Below are 12,489 nucleotides of genomic sequence, written 5' to 3' on the forward strand. Positions count from 1 at the left end.
CCCAGCCCTGGGCAGCATCCAGGGACCGTGGGACCTGGGAGTGTCCGGGGCAGCAGCCCGGCCCGGCCCCAGCCTGGGAGAAGAGGTGGAGGGAATGCAAGTCCGGCCCCTCCTGGACCTCAAGGCCTCATGTGCAGGGTGGGGGGAGGGTCTGCCCCAGCCACTGCCCCAGCCCAGTCCCGTGGGCTCTACGGCGCCCCCACCTTCTGTGGTTGCTGAGTGGGCTCTCTTGCCCCAGGGCCAGCTTTGGTGCGGGGAAGAGGGCTGGATTCCTGGGCCCTGCCCTAGCCATGCCCGCCCACCCTGCCTGCAGCCCACTGCAGTGGGGCCAGGCTGTTCCTGGGCCTCCCTAACCTCCAACGCAGCACCAGAGGGAGGAGCAAGGGGAGGCCTCAGGGGCCCTTACCAGGGACGCCCTGACCACTGGGGTCCCATCTCCTCAGGGCCACCCCCACTGGCACCATTGTGGCCCCATCAAGGCAAGTGGGCACCCCTCCCAGACCAGGCCCTTGCAATGGACTGCCCAAGGCTGGATCTGACCTAGACACCCTCCCACCACCCCCCTGCACACCAGATATCCGTGCCCTGCCCCCTACGGCTGCTCCTGACTCGGCATCGACTCCCATGGGGCACCACAAACCCTAGCTGTGGGGCCTTGGCCAACCCACGTGCCCTCTTTGGGTGGCACTCCTTCTCAGGGCAGTTGGTGCTCTGAAGCTGAGTTCACGGAGACCACAAGTGCAGGGCACAGCTCAGTACCTATCAGGGGCAGGGGCTGGACAAGTGACAGTGTGGCGAAGTAACATGCACACGTGCCCCCACGTATGACAAAGCAACATGCACAGTGCCCCTACTGGCACAGCGATTGTCCTGATCTGCTCCCTCCCAACCCTGACATAGCTCTTGGCACCTCTCTGAGTTCCAGGAGGAACCCGTTCCCCCAAAGCTTCCATGAGCAATGCTGATTTTCCTGCGGGGGCTGCAGGGGAGCCAGGGGAGAGGTGGTCCCCCCCAGAAGGACACAGATGCTCTCATCAAGTCTGTTCTGCCAAGGCCTCACCCCTGCTGTGCCCACCTTGTGGCCCCAGACCCTTGTCTCCCTGCTGCCCTTTAGCTGCAGAGCAACCAGGACCAGCCTGGAAGGCAGGGTCATTTTCCTGGGTGTCTCCATCTCCAGGAAGCTCAAGGGCTGGTGGCAGAAGTTCCGGCTGCGCTCCAAGAAGAGGAAGGCGGGCGCTTCCACGGCGGCTGGCCAGGTGCCCTGGGAGGCAGACTACGAGCTGCTGCCCTGTGAGGGCCTGTTTGACGAGTACCTCGAAATGGGTAGGGCCACGTTAGTGGCCACGGCCAGCACCATGGGCAGGGAGGGGCCGCCGCACCACTCAGGGGGCTGCCTCACATTCCTCTGTCTGCATCTACTTTGAAACGTGATGTATGTACGGGTGAGGGTGGGGACACAGGGTCCCTGGTGGAGCCAGGCCTGCAGACAATCAGAGAAGGAATTGGGGTTGGAGTCGGGCGTGCCCAAGAATGGCCAGCCGAGGGTGGGAAGGGGCAGCACCCTGGGCACAGGCCTTCAGAAGAGGACCTGGGGGCAGTTGATGAAGCTCTCATTGAGTTTCCTTAATCTCCTCCCACCCCAGAAAGCTTGGCCTGAGCCTCCTGTAGGCAGCAAGAAAGAAGCAGGGTCTCGGGAGAGGCGGGCCCTGGGGGCTGGAGACAAAGGCCCTCCCAGAGGGAAGGCTACACCTGCGAAGCCGTGGGCCTGGAGAGTTGACTTTCTCCAGCAATTTTCTCGATGCCCACACTCTTTGCTGGACCCTCAGCTGTGCCCTTGCCAGCTGGTGGCCCATGCCTGCGGCTCATTCCTCACACTGGTGGTGTACTTTTTGAGAGCTGGGTCTGTGTCTAATGTCAGTACAGTTCCTGCAACCCAGGGTCTTACTCTGAGATAATGGAGGGGGAAGAACATGGCACTCTCCTAATCCAAAGTGCTGCATCTGAGCCAAACACACTGCTCTGAGCTCCCCAGCAGCCAAAGCAAAAAGGGTGACAGTAGTGCCATTGTTCTATGGACAAAAGGGGGCAGGACAGTTCACAAGGGAGAGACATGCTTTTTCATGATAACGTGTGAGTGGGGTTGACCTTGTGTGTCCCTACTCCAGTGGACAACAGGCAGTGCGACCCGATGCTCTCCTTAGCAATTTTACAGAAGACCCAGAACCCCTTCCAAGGAGCCATTTCCTGAAGCTCCCCTGAGACGGAGCGAAGGGAGGAGAGGTGGTGAAGGGAGGAGCCAGCCCTAAAATCAGAAGCAGGTTTCTGCACCCTCTCCAGCCATGAGCCCACAGGGTGGGCTCGGCCCTGGGGGAAGAGTTCGAGTCCGTGCCCCCAGGGAACATGCGCATCCAGCTGGGCGTGAGCAGTCAGGGAGGCGTCCTGGTGGAAGGGGCCCAGGAGCTGAGCCTACAGGAGGAGGAAGAGCAAGAGGAGAGGGGTGGCCGGAGGTTGAGACCGTTGTGGACAGAGAGGTGTCCCCAGGGCCTCCGTGAAGAGCGTACGTGGCGGGTTTACAGCGGGCAGTGGCGGCCGTGCGTGGCAGGCGCGAGTGGCCCTCACCACCAGCTGACCCCGGGGGCGCGGGCGGGCAGGCCTCCGGGTCTGTGGCCGGCGGTGACCCGCGTCTCCCGCAGTGCTGCAGTTCGGCTTCATCACCATCTTCGTGGCCGCCTGCCCGCTCGCGCCTCTCTTCGCGCTGCTCAACAACTGGGTGGAGATCCGCCTGGACGCGCGCAAGTTCGTGTGCGCGTACCGGCGCCCGGTGGCCGAGCGCGCGCAGGACATCGGCATCTGGTTCCACATCCTGGCGGGCATCACGCACCTGGCGGTCATTAGCAACGTGAGCGCGCGAGGGACCCCTTGGCGGGGGGGCGAGGGCCGGCGGGGGCCGGGGAGGGGCGCTCGGCCCCGCGCTGACCCCCCGGCCGCCCAGGCCTTCCTGCTGGCTTTCTCGTCGGACTTCCTGCCGCGCGCCTACTACCAGTGGAGCCGCGCCCGCGACCTGCGCGGCTTCGTCAACTTCACGCTGGCGCGCGCCCCGCCCGCCTTCGCCGCGGCGCACAACCGCACGTGCAGGTGAGGCGGGCTCCAGGTGCAGGGCGGGCGCCGGGGCGGGACTGGGGGGAGGGACAGAGAGGGGCGCCAGGGGAAGAGGCCAGGGGGAGAAGCTCCCTATGGGAAGGGACCAGGCCTGACGGACGGGGAGGAAAGAAAGGCCCAGAGAGCCTGTGGCCCGGGCGCCCTGCATTTCCTGCCTCTGGAGCCCGCACGTTTTCAAACACACCCCAGCCGGCTGCCGGCCCCTGAGGACATCGGCGGTCATGGGGCCATCGGCGGTCGGCAGGGCTGATCTTCCTCACACACAAAAAAATGATAAAAAATCATTGATTCTGGTTTAATTGCTTGGAGGTCAGAGAACCTGAAGTAATGATGAAAATCTCTCACTTCTTTTTTTCTCCTGTGAGGAAGATCAGCCGTGAGCTAACATCCATTGCCAATCCTCCTCTTTTTGCTGAGGAAGACTGGCCCTGGGCTAACATCCGTGCCCATCTTCCTCCACTTTATGTGGGACGCTGCCACAGCATGGCCTGACAAGTGGTGCGTCAGTGCGTGCCTGGGATCCAAACCCGGGGCCGCCAGCAGCGGAGCGTGAGCACTTAACCACTACGCCATGGGGCCAGCCCCTATACGGAGTTTTAATTACTGTTTAAAAACACACAAAAACATTTTTAGTCATTTGTTAATCACATCTATTTGGTGTATTTTATTAACTTCTGTGTTTACAGTAGTTTCTTATGCATTGCCTTCCCTCTGAGTTCATTTTTCTTCTTGATGAAGTATATCCTTTAATAGCTCTTTCAGGAATGGTGTGTGGTTGGTGAACTCTTATGTATGTTGTTTTTTGTATTCTGAAAATATCTCTATCTTTGTCTTTCAAATACCAGACATAAAATTCTAGTTAAGAGTTATTTTCCCTCAGGTCTTTGGAAATATACTCTATAACGACCTGGTTTTTCTTTTTGGAAGCATTCGTAGCATTTACGTTTTTTTTCTCATTTTCCTTGATTTGTATCACTAACTGGTATCTGTCATGGTGGAATTTTATTTAAAAGTTTCTCCAGCCAGCCCAGACGGCCTAGTGGTTCAAGTTTGGCACTCTCACTGCTTCAGCGGCCCGGGTTGTTTCCTGTTTGTGGAACCACACCACCCCTCTGTCAGTTGCCATGCTGTGGCGGCGGCGGCTCACATAGAAGAACTAAAAGGACTTACAAGTAGAATACACAACCATGCACTGGGGCTTTGGGGAGGAAAAAAGGAGGAAGACTGGCAACGGATATTAGCTCAAGGCAAATCTTTCCCTGCAAAAAAAAAAAAAAAGTTTCTCGTTGAGACTCAGAATGTGTTGTTGATCTAAAGAGTGAGGTCTTTCTTTAGTTCTGGAAACATCTCCATTTTATTCCTTCAGATAGTGCTTCCCCACTCTTCCTTCCTTTCTCATCTTCTGGAACTCCCATTATGTTGGAGCTTCTCCATTTCTCCTTCATGTCTCTTGAGTGCTCTTTTATATTTTTAAGTCTTTTTGGCTCTCTATATTGCATTCAGGGTCGTTTGATCATGATTGTCTTCCATTTCCCTTGAAAATCTTAATTTTCAAGATTTTTGGTTTTTTTCTTTTCCTACGAAGTTGGCCTTGGTAATGCTTTCCGTGGAGTGCAGTATGTAAGTTTATGTCACAAAATGGAATGTCACATCTTGCCAAGAGACATATACAGGAAGATGTCAAAGGATGACAAGGTGACCACTCGACCTGAAATAGCAAGCAAAGCTGACTGACATGCCTGTCCCAGTAGGGAGGGCTGTGGTGGGCAGGCCGTCTCTGAGCAGAAAGGACTGCTGACCTTATATAATGGCACATTTTCATGGTGTAAGTAGGCTGACACCACCTGTAGAAGCACAGACATCGGATTGTCACGTCTACTAGATAGTAGGGCATTTGCCCCTGTGGGGCCCAGTGTAGCCCGGTAAGGGAATGGGACAGTCCAGCCCCTCCACCCTGTTGGAGCCCCAACAGTTAAAGCTAAAGGTGCTGCAGAGTATCCTGTCTGGGAATATTTCCCGCTTCAGGCACCCTTAGTGGTAAGCCAGGCCCAGGATTACAGATCAGGGAGGGAAAAGGTAGAGAAGTTGAGAAAGGTGTCTGCCACCCACCAGGCTGAGCCCCAGCCCTGGCTCTTCACAGTGAGTCTCACGTCTCCTGCAGGTATCGGGCTTTCAGAGACGACAATGGACATTATTCCCAGACCTACTGGAATCTTCTGGCCATCCGCCTGGCCTTTGTCATTGTGTTTGAGGTAGTGAGGCACCTCTCAGTTCCTCTGTCGGCGTCCCCCACTGGCTCTTGCAGCCTTAACATGAGGCCCACCTCCCTAGGATGCTTTGCCTAATCCCACCATGTGGCACGGGGGGGGTTGGTGTGACCAAGGGAGCAGGGTTCTGGCACTTCGTGTTCTGTCACCTTGGTCAAATTGCAGTTCTTCTCTGCATCTTTGTTTCCCCATCTGGAAAGTGGAGTTAATCCCTGCATGGCCTCTGTCTCTGGGCTGTGTGGACGTCAGAATGCTCTGGGCACTGCGGAGTGTCCCTGGGAAGCTCCACGGGGATGCGGAAGCTGGGGGTGGTCTCTGTCGTCGTGGCCTCTGCCTCTTCCAGGCATTTCCTTTTCTGTACTGCTGCTCTCCAGCTCAACCCACACCTGGGGGCAGGTTGCCCAGACCTGGCCCTGTGAAGGCCACTCTGGGCATTTGTTCTTAACCAAGCAGTGGGGTGCCCTCTCCCACTGCTCGTACCATCCCCTGCTCCCAGCATGTGGTGTTCTCCATCGGCCGGATCCTCGACCTCCTGGTACCTGACATCCCCGAGTCCGTGGAGATCAAGGTGAAGCGGGAATACTACCTGGCCAAGCAGGCGCTAGCCGAGAACGAGGTGAGCCCCCCCCCAGCCCCAACGCTTCACCTTCCCTCGTCCATCGGTGGGGGGGCCCCAACCCGCTGCTCTGCTTCAGCGCATGATGGAGTGAACAGTGGCAGAGTCTAATCACACTCTCCTCCTCCTTGCTTCCTGGAGACAGGCTCTCTTGGGAACAAATGGAGCGAAGGACCACCCCCCTGGCTCAGGAGATGTGACTGGGCCCACAAGCCTAGCCTGCCAGGAACTGGCAGGGCCTCCACAGACCCTTCCCTCTGAGGTCACAGGGGTCACCCCAAGAGTTGGCACCTGAGGGACCTGGAGCCAGACCCACCTGGAGGGCAGAGACCTCGCCGCCTCAGAAGTGATGCCAGGCTGTCAAAGGCTCACTGCTCTCAGAAGCCACAGCCGGTCTCTTGTCCCTCCTTGGCCCAGAGCTGCCCTGCCCTTGGCTGCCTTGGGCCTCTGCTCAGGCACCCTGCCTCCCAGGTCCTGGTCATGGCCCCCACTAGCCACCCCTTGGAGTCCCCAATGCCAGCTCATTACAGCAGCAGCGCGTGGAGGGCCAGGACATGCTGTGCCCAGGGGAGCCCAGGGGCATCCAGTGGCTTGTGGGGGCGCTGCCCCCTGCCATCTCCCTCCCAGCCCCATGAGCCAGTATGCTCTCCTCACTCACCCCAGGGCAGAATGGCTTCTCCTCCGACATGCTGGCTCCCATCAGCCCCCTCTGGGCACACGGCTGCTTCCCGCCCTGCTCCTCGCCTCTCTACTCTCAGAGCACTGGTCCTTCTAGGCCCTGTCCCTCCACTGCTTCCCATCCCCAAGGCCCCTCACCCACCCCTAGACCTGGTCTCTTGCTGGGCAAAGAGGAGGTGGCCTCCGTGCTGGCCTCTCCCCGTTCACACTTCCCACTCACCCCTCAGCCCTCGGACACGGCTCATCTGCCAATCAAGCCAGAGGGCTTTGGGGTCCTTTCTGTTCTCCCTGGTGCTCCTTGTGCCTGCTGTCGTTTGAATGATGGACTGTCTCCTCTCCAGGCCCACCTCGCCTCTGCCTACCCTGTCTACTTGCGGTGCTGCCTGCCCCCCAGCACGACCCACCTGTCAGCCCCTGCCCCCTGTGTTCCAGTCAGAGCTGCGGAGTCAGCTCACCACCCCACCCTGCCCCCGCCATTCCCCATTATCCACCAAGGCCTCTTGATTCCGTCTTCTATTTCCTGAACGCGGCCCCCCACCCTTTCCTCCAAGCCATTATCAACAGCCTCTGAACAGCAGTCAGGCTAGAACGAAGCCACTCCCTCCTCACTTCCCCGGAGGCTGCACACCCCTGAGGAGTGGCTTCTCCCCCACCTCCCGCAGGCCGTGAGGCTGGGGCCAGCACAGGCCTCACAGCCGCAAGCTTCCAGATGGGGAAGGTTTGGAAGGAGACTGAATTTTATTCCCTGACCAGTGAAACACTTGGAGGACATTCCCGCAATCCTGGGTGGATCTCCTTCATTTTTCTGTATGTTTATACATAATCATTTTCAAAATCGGGGGCATAATAGTACACGCAGTTTGACCTCGTCCACTGACTGGTTTCATCAGCCTCTTTTCATCTTTACCTTCTGTTAACTTGGTGAACTGCCGGGGATAACCCCACCACAGGTGCTTCCCAACTTAGCTCTGTCACTTACTGTTGGGCACACAGGATTCTCTTCCTCTGCCGCTATCAATTACACTGGAATCAACATCTGGAAACATATTGTGCTCACCTTGATTTCCTCAGGGTACACTCCTGGAATTAGACTGCAGTGTCAAAAAGGATATGCAGTTTTTGAAATGTTTTGATGCATATCTTGGAAGTGCCAATCCACACCTTTCTAAACAGCATCCTTGCCATCACGGTATCATCATTTAAAAACCTGCTGCTCTGGCCTCAGGCAGCACCATGCTCACTTCTGGCCGAGTTTGCTGACAAGGAGGCTGAGCGCTGAGGTGGTTGTATGGCCATTGGCATTTCTTCTGGATTTGTCTCTTGTTCACCCCTTTTAGAAAGCGGTGTCCTGAGCAGTGAGGAGCCACTGGGCAGTGCCCCCCGCTGTGCACCGTGCCCATATCACAAAATCCACAATATCACAAAATCCACAAGTATCTTCTTCCAGCTGCTTTGTTTTTGTTGCTCTCTCAAACTTTATAATTTTAAAGTAAATTTATTGAAACAAAACGCTCAAGTCATACCTCAGGCTTTTATAAAGCGAACACACCCACTGTAACCAGCATGTGAGTCAAGACGCAGCCCTGATACCAGGACCAGATGCTGGGGTGGGCCCCTCCCCCCATGACCGTCTCCCACCCCGAGCAGCCACCACTTCAGCCTCTGATGCCAGGCATGAAACTAGGGAACCCAAGTGTCTGATCTCTTTCGTGGGACACCCCGACCATGAGCTTTACCCGTGGTGTTGTGCATGACCGGCCCATCCTAGCTGCTGCGTCATGCTCCCTGGATGAAGATGCCACCACTGATCTATTCTGCCTGGCTGTTAGGAATAATGCTGCCATCAAACTCTGGTCCCTGTCTCCTGGCACCCACTGGTGTCCCCCCCGTAGGGTGCATGTTGAGCAGTGGAATTGCTGGGCCATTGGGTAAACTATTTCCCTTTAACATGGTGGGGATGAGCCCACCCTCTCAGAAGCAAGGGAATCTAACTCCCTTGCTCCACTGGACTCCTGGAGGTATATTCTATCACGTGGATGACTGGCATGACTCCTTCAGCTGAGGGCTGCTCCTACTCCCCAGCTCGGCATTGGCCTGGGTAGGGGGGCCTGTCCTGAGAATGCCACCGAGGTTCACCGATGGAGATATTTCACACAGAATGGAGCTAAGGGAAGTGGCAGGGTGCTGCTTCCAGGCATGAGAAGCCAGGGCAGCAAGGAGACTGTTCACCTTCAATAGTGACAGGAGTCCAGGGGCAGACAGCCACCCTCGCCATGACCACTGCTGGCTTCCCAAAGTGGCTCCTGCAGGGGCAGTTAATGCAGGGTTGAGAACTATATGTCAACAGGGAGAATTGCACCAAAGACTGGAACCATGTATGTATGTCCAGTTACCACTCAAGAGCATGCTGAAGACACCCCTGGTTTCACAGGACCGAGAACACACACGTGGCGTGATAAAACGAGTCCCAGCACACTACATCTGGTTTCAGGTTTTATTTTAGAATTTATAAAATTCCAGTGTCATCCATATTCATGAGCCTTTTTACACATGTTTGCATATAATCTCCAAATTCCAAAGTTAAGGCCAAGGGATGGATTGTAGCTATGGACACATAACGATATGGAAGACATTCAACAAAGAGGAAATGGACACGCATGCCTCATCCCCACCCAGGACTCGCCGGCAGCACGGGAGGCCGCAGGAAACCAGGCCTGGGCAGTTATCTCATCACCCTGATTAACAACCAAAAACAGAGCAAGACCCTAAACACAGTTGAGGAAAGGAGAGTTTGCATCTATGACATTTAGCAATAAATGCAGATGTGCAAAAATCTGTTGTGACAATTTAAAATTCACCTTCACGTAGGGCGGGGCTGGACGTGGCAGAAGGATGTTGTAGAAAAGACCAAGGGAAGAGGAGGTTTGGGAAGATCCCAGAGGGGGCTGAGGGGTGAGGCGGAGGAGCAAGCTGGCCAACAGGAAAGGCTCCAAACTCGTGCAGATGGAAAAGAGCTGCTGGCCCTGTCCCCACAAAGCTCCCCAGAGCTGCAGGGGATGCTCCTGGAGACAGGCAGGGAGCGCCCTTCCTTCTTGCTCCATCTCCATCACTCGACCTGATGTGGGCTCACCCAGCCGATGTAGCCTCACCCCGCTGATATAGCTGAAGCAAATGTTCTTTCCTGTCCCGATTTATCATTCTTATCAGCGGGCACGTTTAAGGCTGCTTGAGCTAATGGGAACTTGCAGAGGCAACCCAAGTTAGACTTAGGGTAAGCAATTCTTGGTCTATTCAGGAGTTCACAGTCTAAAGATCACCAAACTTGACTTACTAAAGTAAGAGTAACAAACTTCGGAGGGGTGGGTGGGTAGATGGTCAAAGCAGAAATGACAGTCCCGGGGGCACAAGCCAGCTTCTCTGGGAACTCCAGCATCCGGGACGGGACAACTTGAGAGTGGGTTAGTCACCTCCGTCGGGGGAGAGGCAGGGATGAAGAACAGATGACCCAGAGACAAAGGCCCATCCTCAGTTCTCAGACAGCACCACAGAGGCGCTGCCTGGGGTCACCTCTCCTCTCCAGAGCAGGGCACCTTGTCTCTCCAAGGCCTATGCTCCAACACCCAGAATTACCTACCACACCTGAGAAAGAGTGGACCACTCCCTCAGCTGCACTCGGTCCTCTGGTCCAGGCCAAGCAACAGCCTCTCTCTACCCCAGGACCATGAAGCCTGCCTCCCAAAGCCAACGACCAGGGGCTTGCATGCAGCAGCCGAATGTGCATCAGAGAACAGCCTAGGGAGGGATGGCATGTGCGCTCCCCATTCTGGACCAGCCCACCGGCCGCTGAACCACCTGTACATGAGGAAGGGCACAGCCTCAAACCCAAGCACTCAGTCTCCTGCGCCCAGGGCCGCAGCAAACACGTGATCACCAGAACCGTCTAAATGAAGAGGCTGAGTGCTGGGCGGTGCTCCCTAAGCAGGACACCACTGCCACCCTGGCTCTGAGGTAGAAAGAAGGCTACTGAACACACGGGTGAGGGGAGGGCAGGCTCGGGGAGCTGCGAGGGCGTAAAGACAAGTAGGCCACTACATACAGTGAGGGGCCCTCACGGAAGAGGAGGGGGTGGGCCGCCCCTCTCCCCATCCCGAGTTTCTCAGGTCCTACAGGCCACTATGACAGCCACAGTGGACTCAGACGGCAGACGTGCAGTCTCACCCTCAGGCTTCGCTCACCAGACTTAGGGCCGCCAGTGCCCAGGGGTGTGGGGGCGGGGACCCCTGGTGCTTTCAGAGCCCAATGCAGGAGAAGCCAGGCCGCCTGAGAACCTGGTTCACCCTCTGCCTTGCTGCCCCCTCTGGCTCCACTGCGGCTCTCCTTTGGGTGCAGGTGGCTGCCAGTGTGCAAACGGGGTCCTCTTCCCCACCCTGTGGTCTGGGCTAAGTGGGCTTTCTAGCAGCTGGAAGAAGGCGGATTACATTCTACAAGGAGGGTCTGGATGACAGGCAGGGGGAGAAAGGGAGGTGGAAAAGGAAGAGGGCAAACGTTTTGGCTTTTATAAAGTCAAGGAAATTTATTTCCTGAGGTCATGACACAGGAAGTAGACTCAGCCACAGCTGTCGAGCTCTCATAGTCGAGGCCAGAGCCTTACTGACATGCTGGGTGGACCAGGAAGCTTATCGTGAAATGTCCAATTACCTCTGTTAGTGTTCACAATAGTGGAGAGCCGTCCCAGAGCAAAGGTGTCAGGGAGCAGGTCCTGAGCATGCGCTGGGTACCGGCCAGGCCTGAGAACCAGCCGCACTCAGCGCCGGACATGCCCGGCTTCACTGCGAGACCTCGGGGAAGGGGGAGCGTCAACAATTTACGGAGGGTCCAGCTGCTGGGTCAGATTGAGACAAACTGTTGTGTGGTGGGGTTTGGGTCAGCAGGCTGGAGAGGTTTCTGCTTTTTGATCATTATCGTTTGGGGCCCCAAGGGAGGGTTTTGGGGGCCACCTGAGCCCCAAAGCTGGGAAATTCCTCAGAGCTGCTCATATCAGGAGCCTGTTTGGGGAGAGAGGGCACAGCTTTAGTAAGGGGGGTCACACTCAAGCAGCTTCCAAAAGGGCCGCCACCCTTGGACACTGGGCCCGCCTGTGGCTAGAGGCAAGTGTGACAGGCGCTCCCACCTCCCGGGGCACATGGAGGGCGGGAGAACACCACTAACCTTCTCGCTGCTGTTGGCGGTCCAGGGAGCGTCCCGCACCACAAAGCCCTTGGATGGTGCCTTGGACTCCTCGTGGGCTGGGGGCTTCATATACACCTGCAGCGCCTCGCTGTCCACCACATCAGCCAGCTGTGTGTAGAGGTGGGGGGTCAGTCTGCAGCAAGAATGCTCAACAGGCACCCACTGTGCTCGCCCTAGTCTCAGACATTTGGGGCTCACTCAGGGGCTATCTTGCACCTGGCCTGCCTCTAGAAGTGCATGCATACTGCCTCACTGTCACCCCAGGGCGACAGTGCCAATCAGACCCAGGGTGCCCCAGGCACAGGCCTGCTGCCCACCCAGCACTCACGTATTCCTCCTCCAGGTTGAGGATGTGGTCGATGGCTTCTTCCACGTTCTCCGGGAGCCCTGTCACGGTGACGCAGTTGGGGTCTGGGGCACCGCTCTGTGGGAAGCGAATGTCCACCTGGAAAAAACACACACAGCAGCTGAGGTGGCTCTGAGTGCCCCGTCTGAGGGCTTTGTCACCATTATGTGTGGTCAGAAATAGTCGATTTCTAG

The 12,489-nt window shown here is 56.7% G+C and overlaps 2 protein-coding genes across 4 annotated transcripts in view; one reads left to right on the forward strand and one right to left on the reverse strand.

Moving 5' to 3' along the window:
• The window catches only part of ANO7 (anoctamin 7), a 33,990-nt gene extending 24,783 nt beyond the window's left edge, over window positions 1–9,207 (forward strand). The window contains exons 19-23 of the mRNA XM_058533371.1: window positions 1,178–1,323; window positions 2,694–2,899; window positions 2,993–3,135; window positions 5,321–5,411; window positions 5,923–9,207. Of these exons, the coding sequence (XP_058389354.1) occupies window positions 1,178–1,323; window positions 2,694–2,899; window positions 2,993–3,135; window positions 5,321–5,411; window positions 5,923–6,153 (817 nt within the window). The 3' untranslated portion in view covers window positions 6,154–9,207. The remainder of the gene's footprint in view (window positions 1–1,177; window positions 1,324–2,693; window positions 2,900–2,992; window positions 3,136–5,320; window positions 5,412–5,922) is intronic.
• Window positions 9,201–12,489, reverse strand: part of HDLBP (high density lipoprotein binding protein) — a 74,005-nt gene continuing 70,716 nt past the window's right edge. For 2 of the 3 annotated variants that reach the window (XR_009217069.1, XR_009217070.1), the window contains exons 26-29: window positions 12,278–12,394; window positions 11,929–12,057; window positions 9,791–11,765; window positions 9,201–9,757 (exon numbers count right to left, since the gene is read on the reverse strand). Coding sequence is in view for 1 of the 3 variants with exons in the window: in XM_058533368.1 (XP_058389351.1) it covers window positions 11,679–11,765; window positions 11,929–12,057; window positions 12,278–12,394 (333 nt within the window). In the remaining 2 variants the exon portion in view is untranslated. Of the gene's footprint in view, window positions 11,766–11,928; window positions 12,058–12,277; window positions 12,395–12,489 lie in introns of all 3 variants that reach the window. The other variant, XM_058533368.1, reaches the window with a different exon arrangement.

Source organism: Diceros bicornis, chromosome 37 (genome assembly GCF_020826845.1).
Source record: "Diceros bicornis minor isolate mBicDic1 chromosome 37, mDicBic1.mat.cur, whole genome shotgun sequence".
Taxonomy (NCBI): domain Eukaryota; kingdom Metazoa; phylum Chordata; class Mammalia; order Perissodactyla; family Rhinocerotidae; genus Diceros; species Diceros bicornis.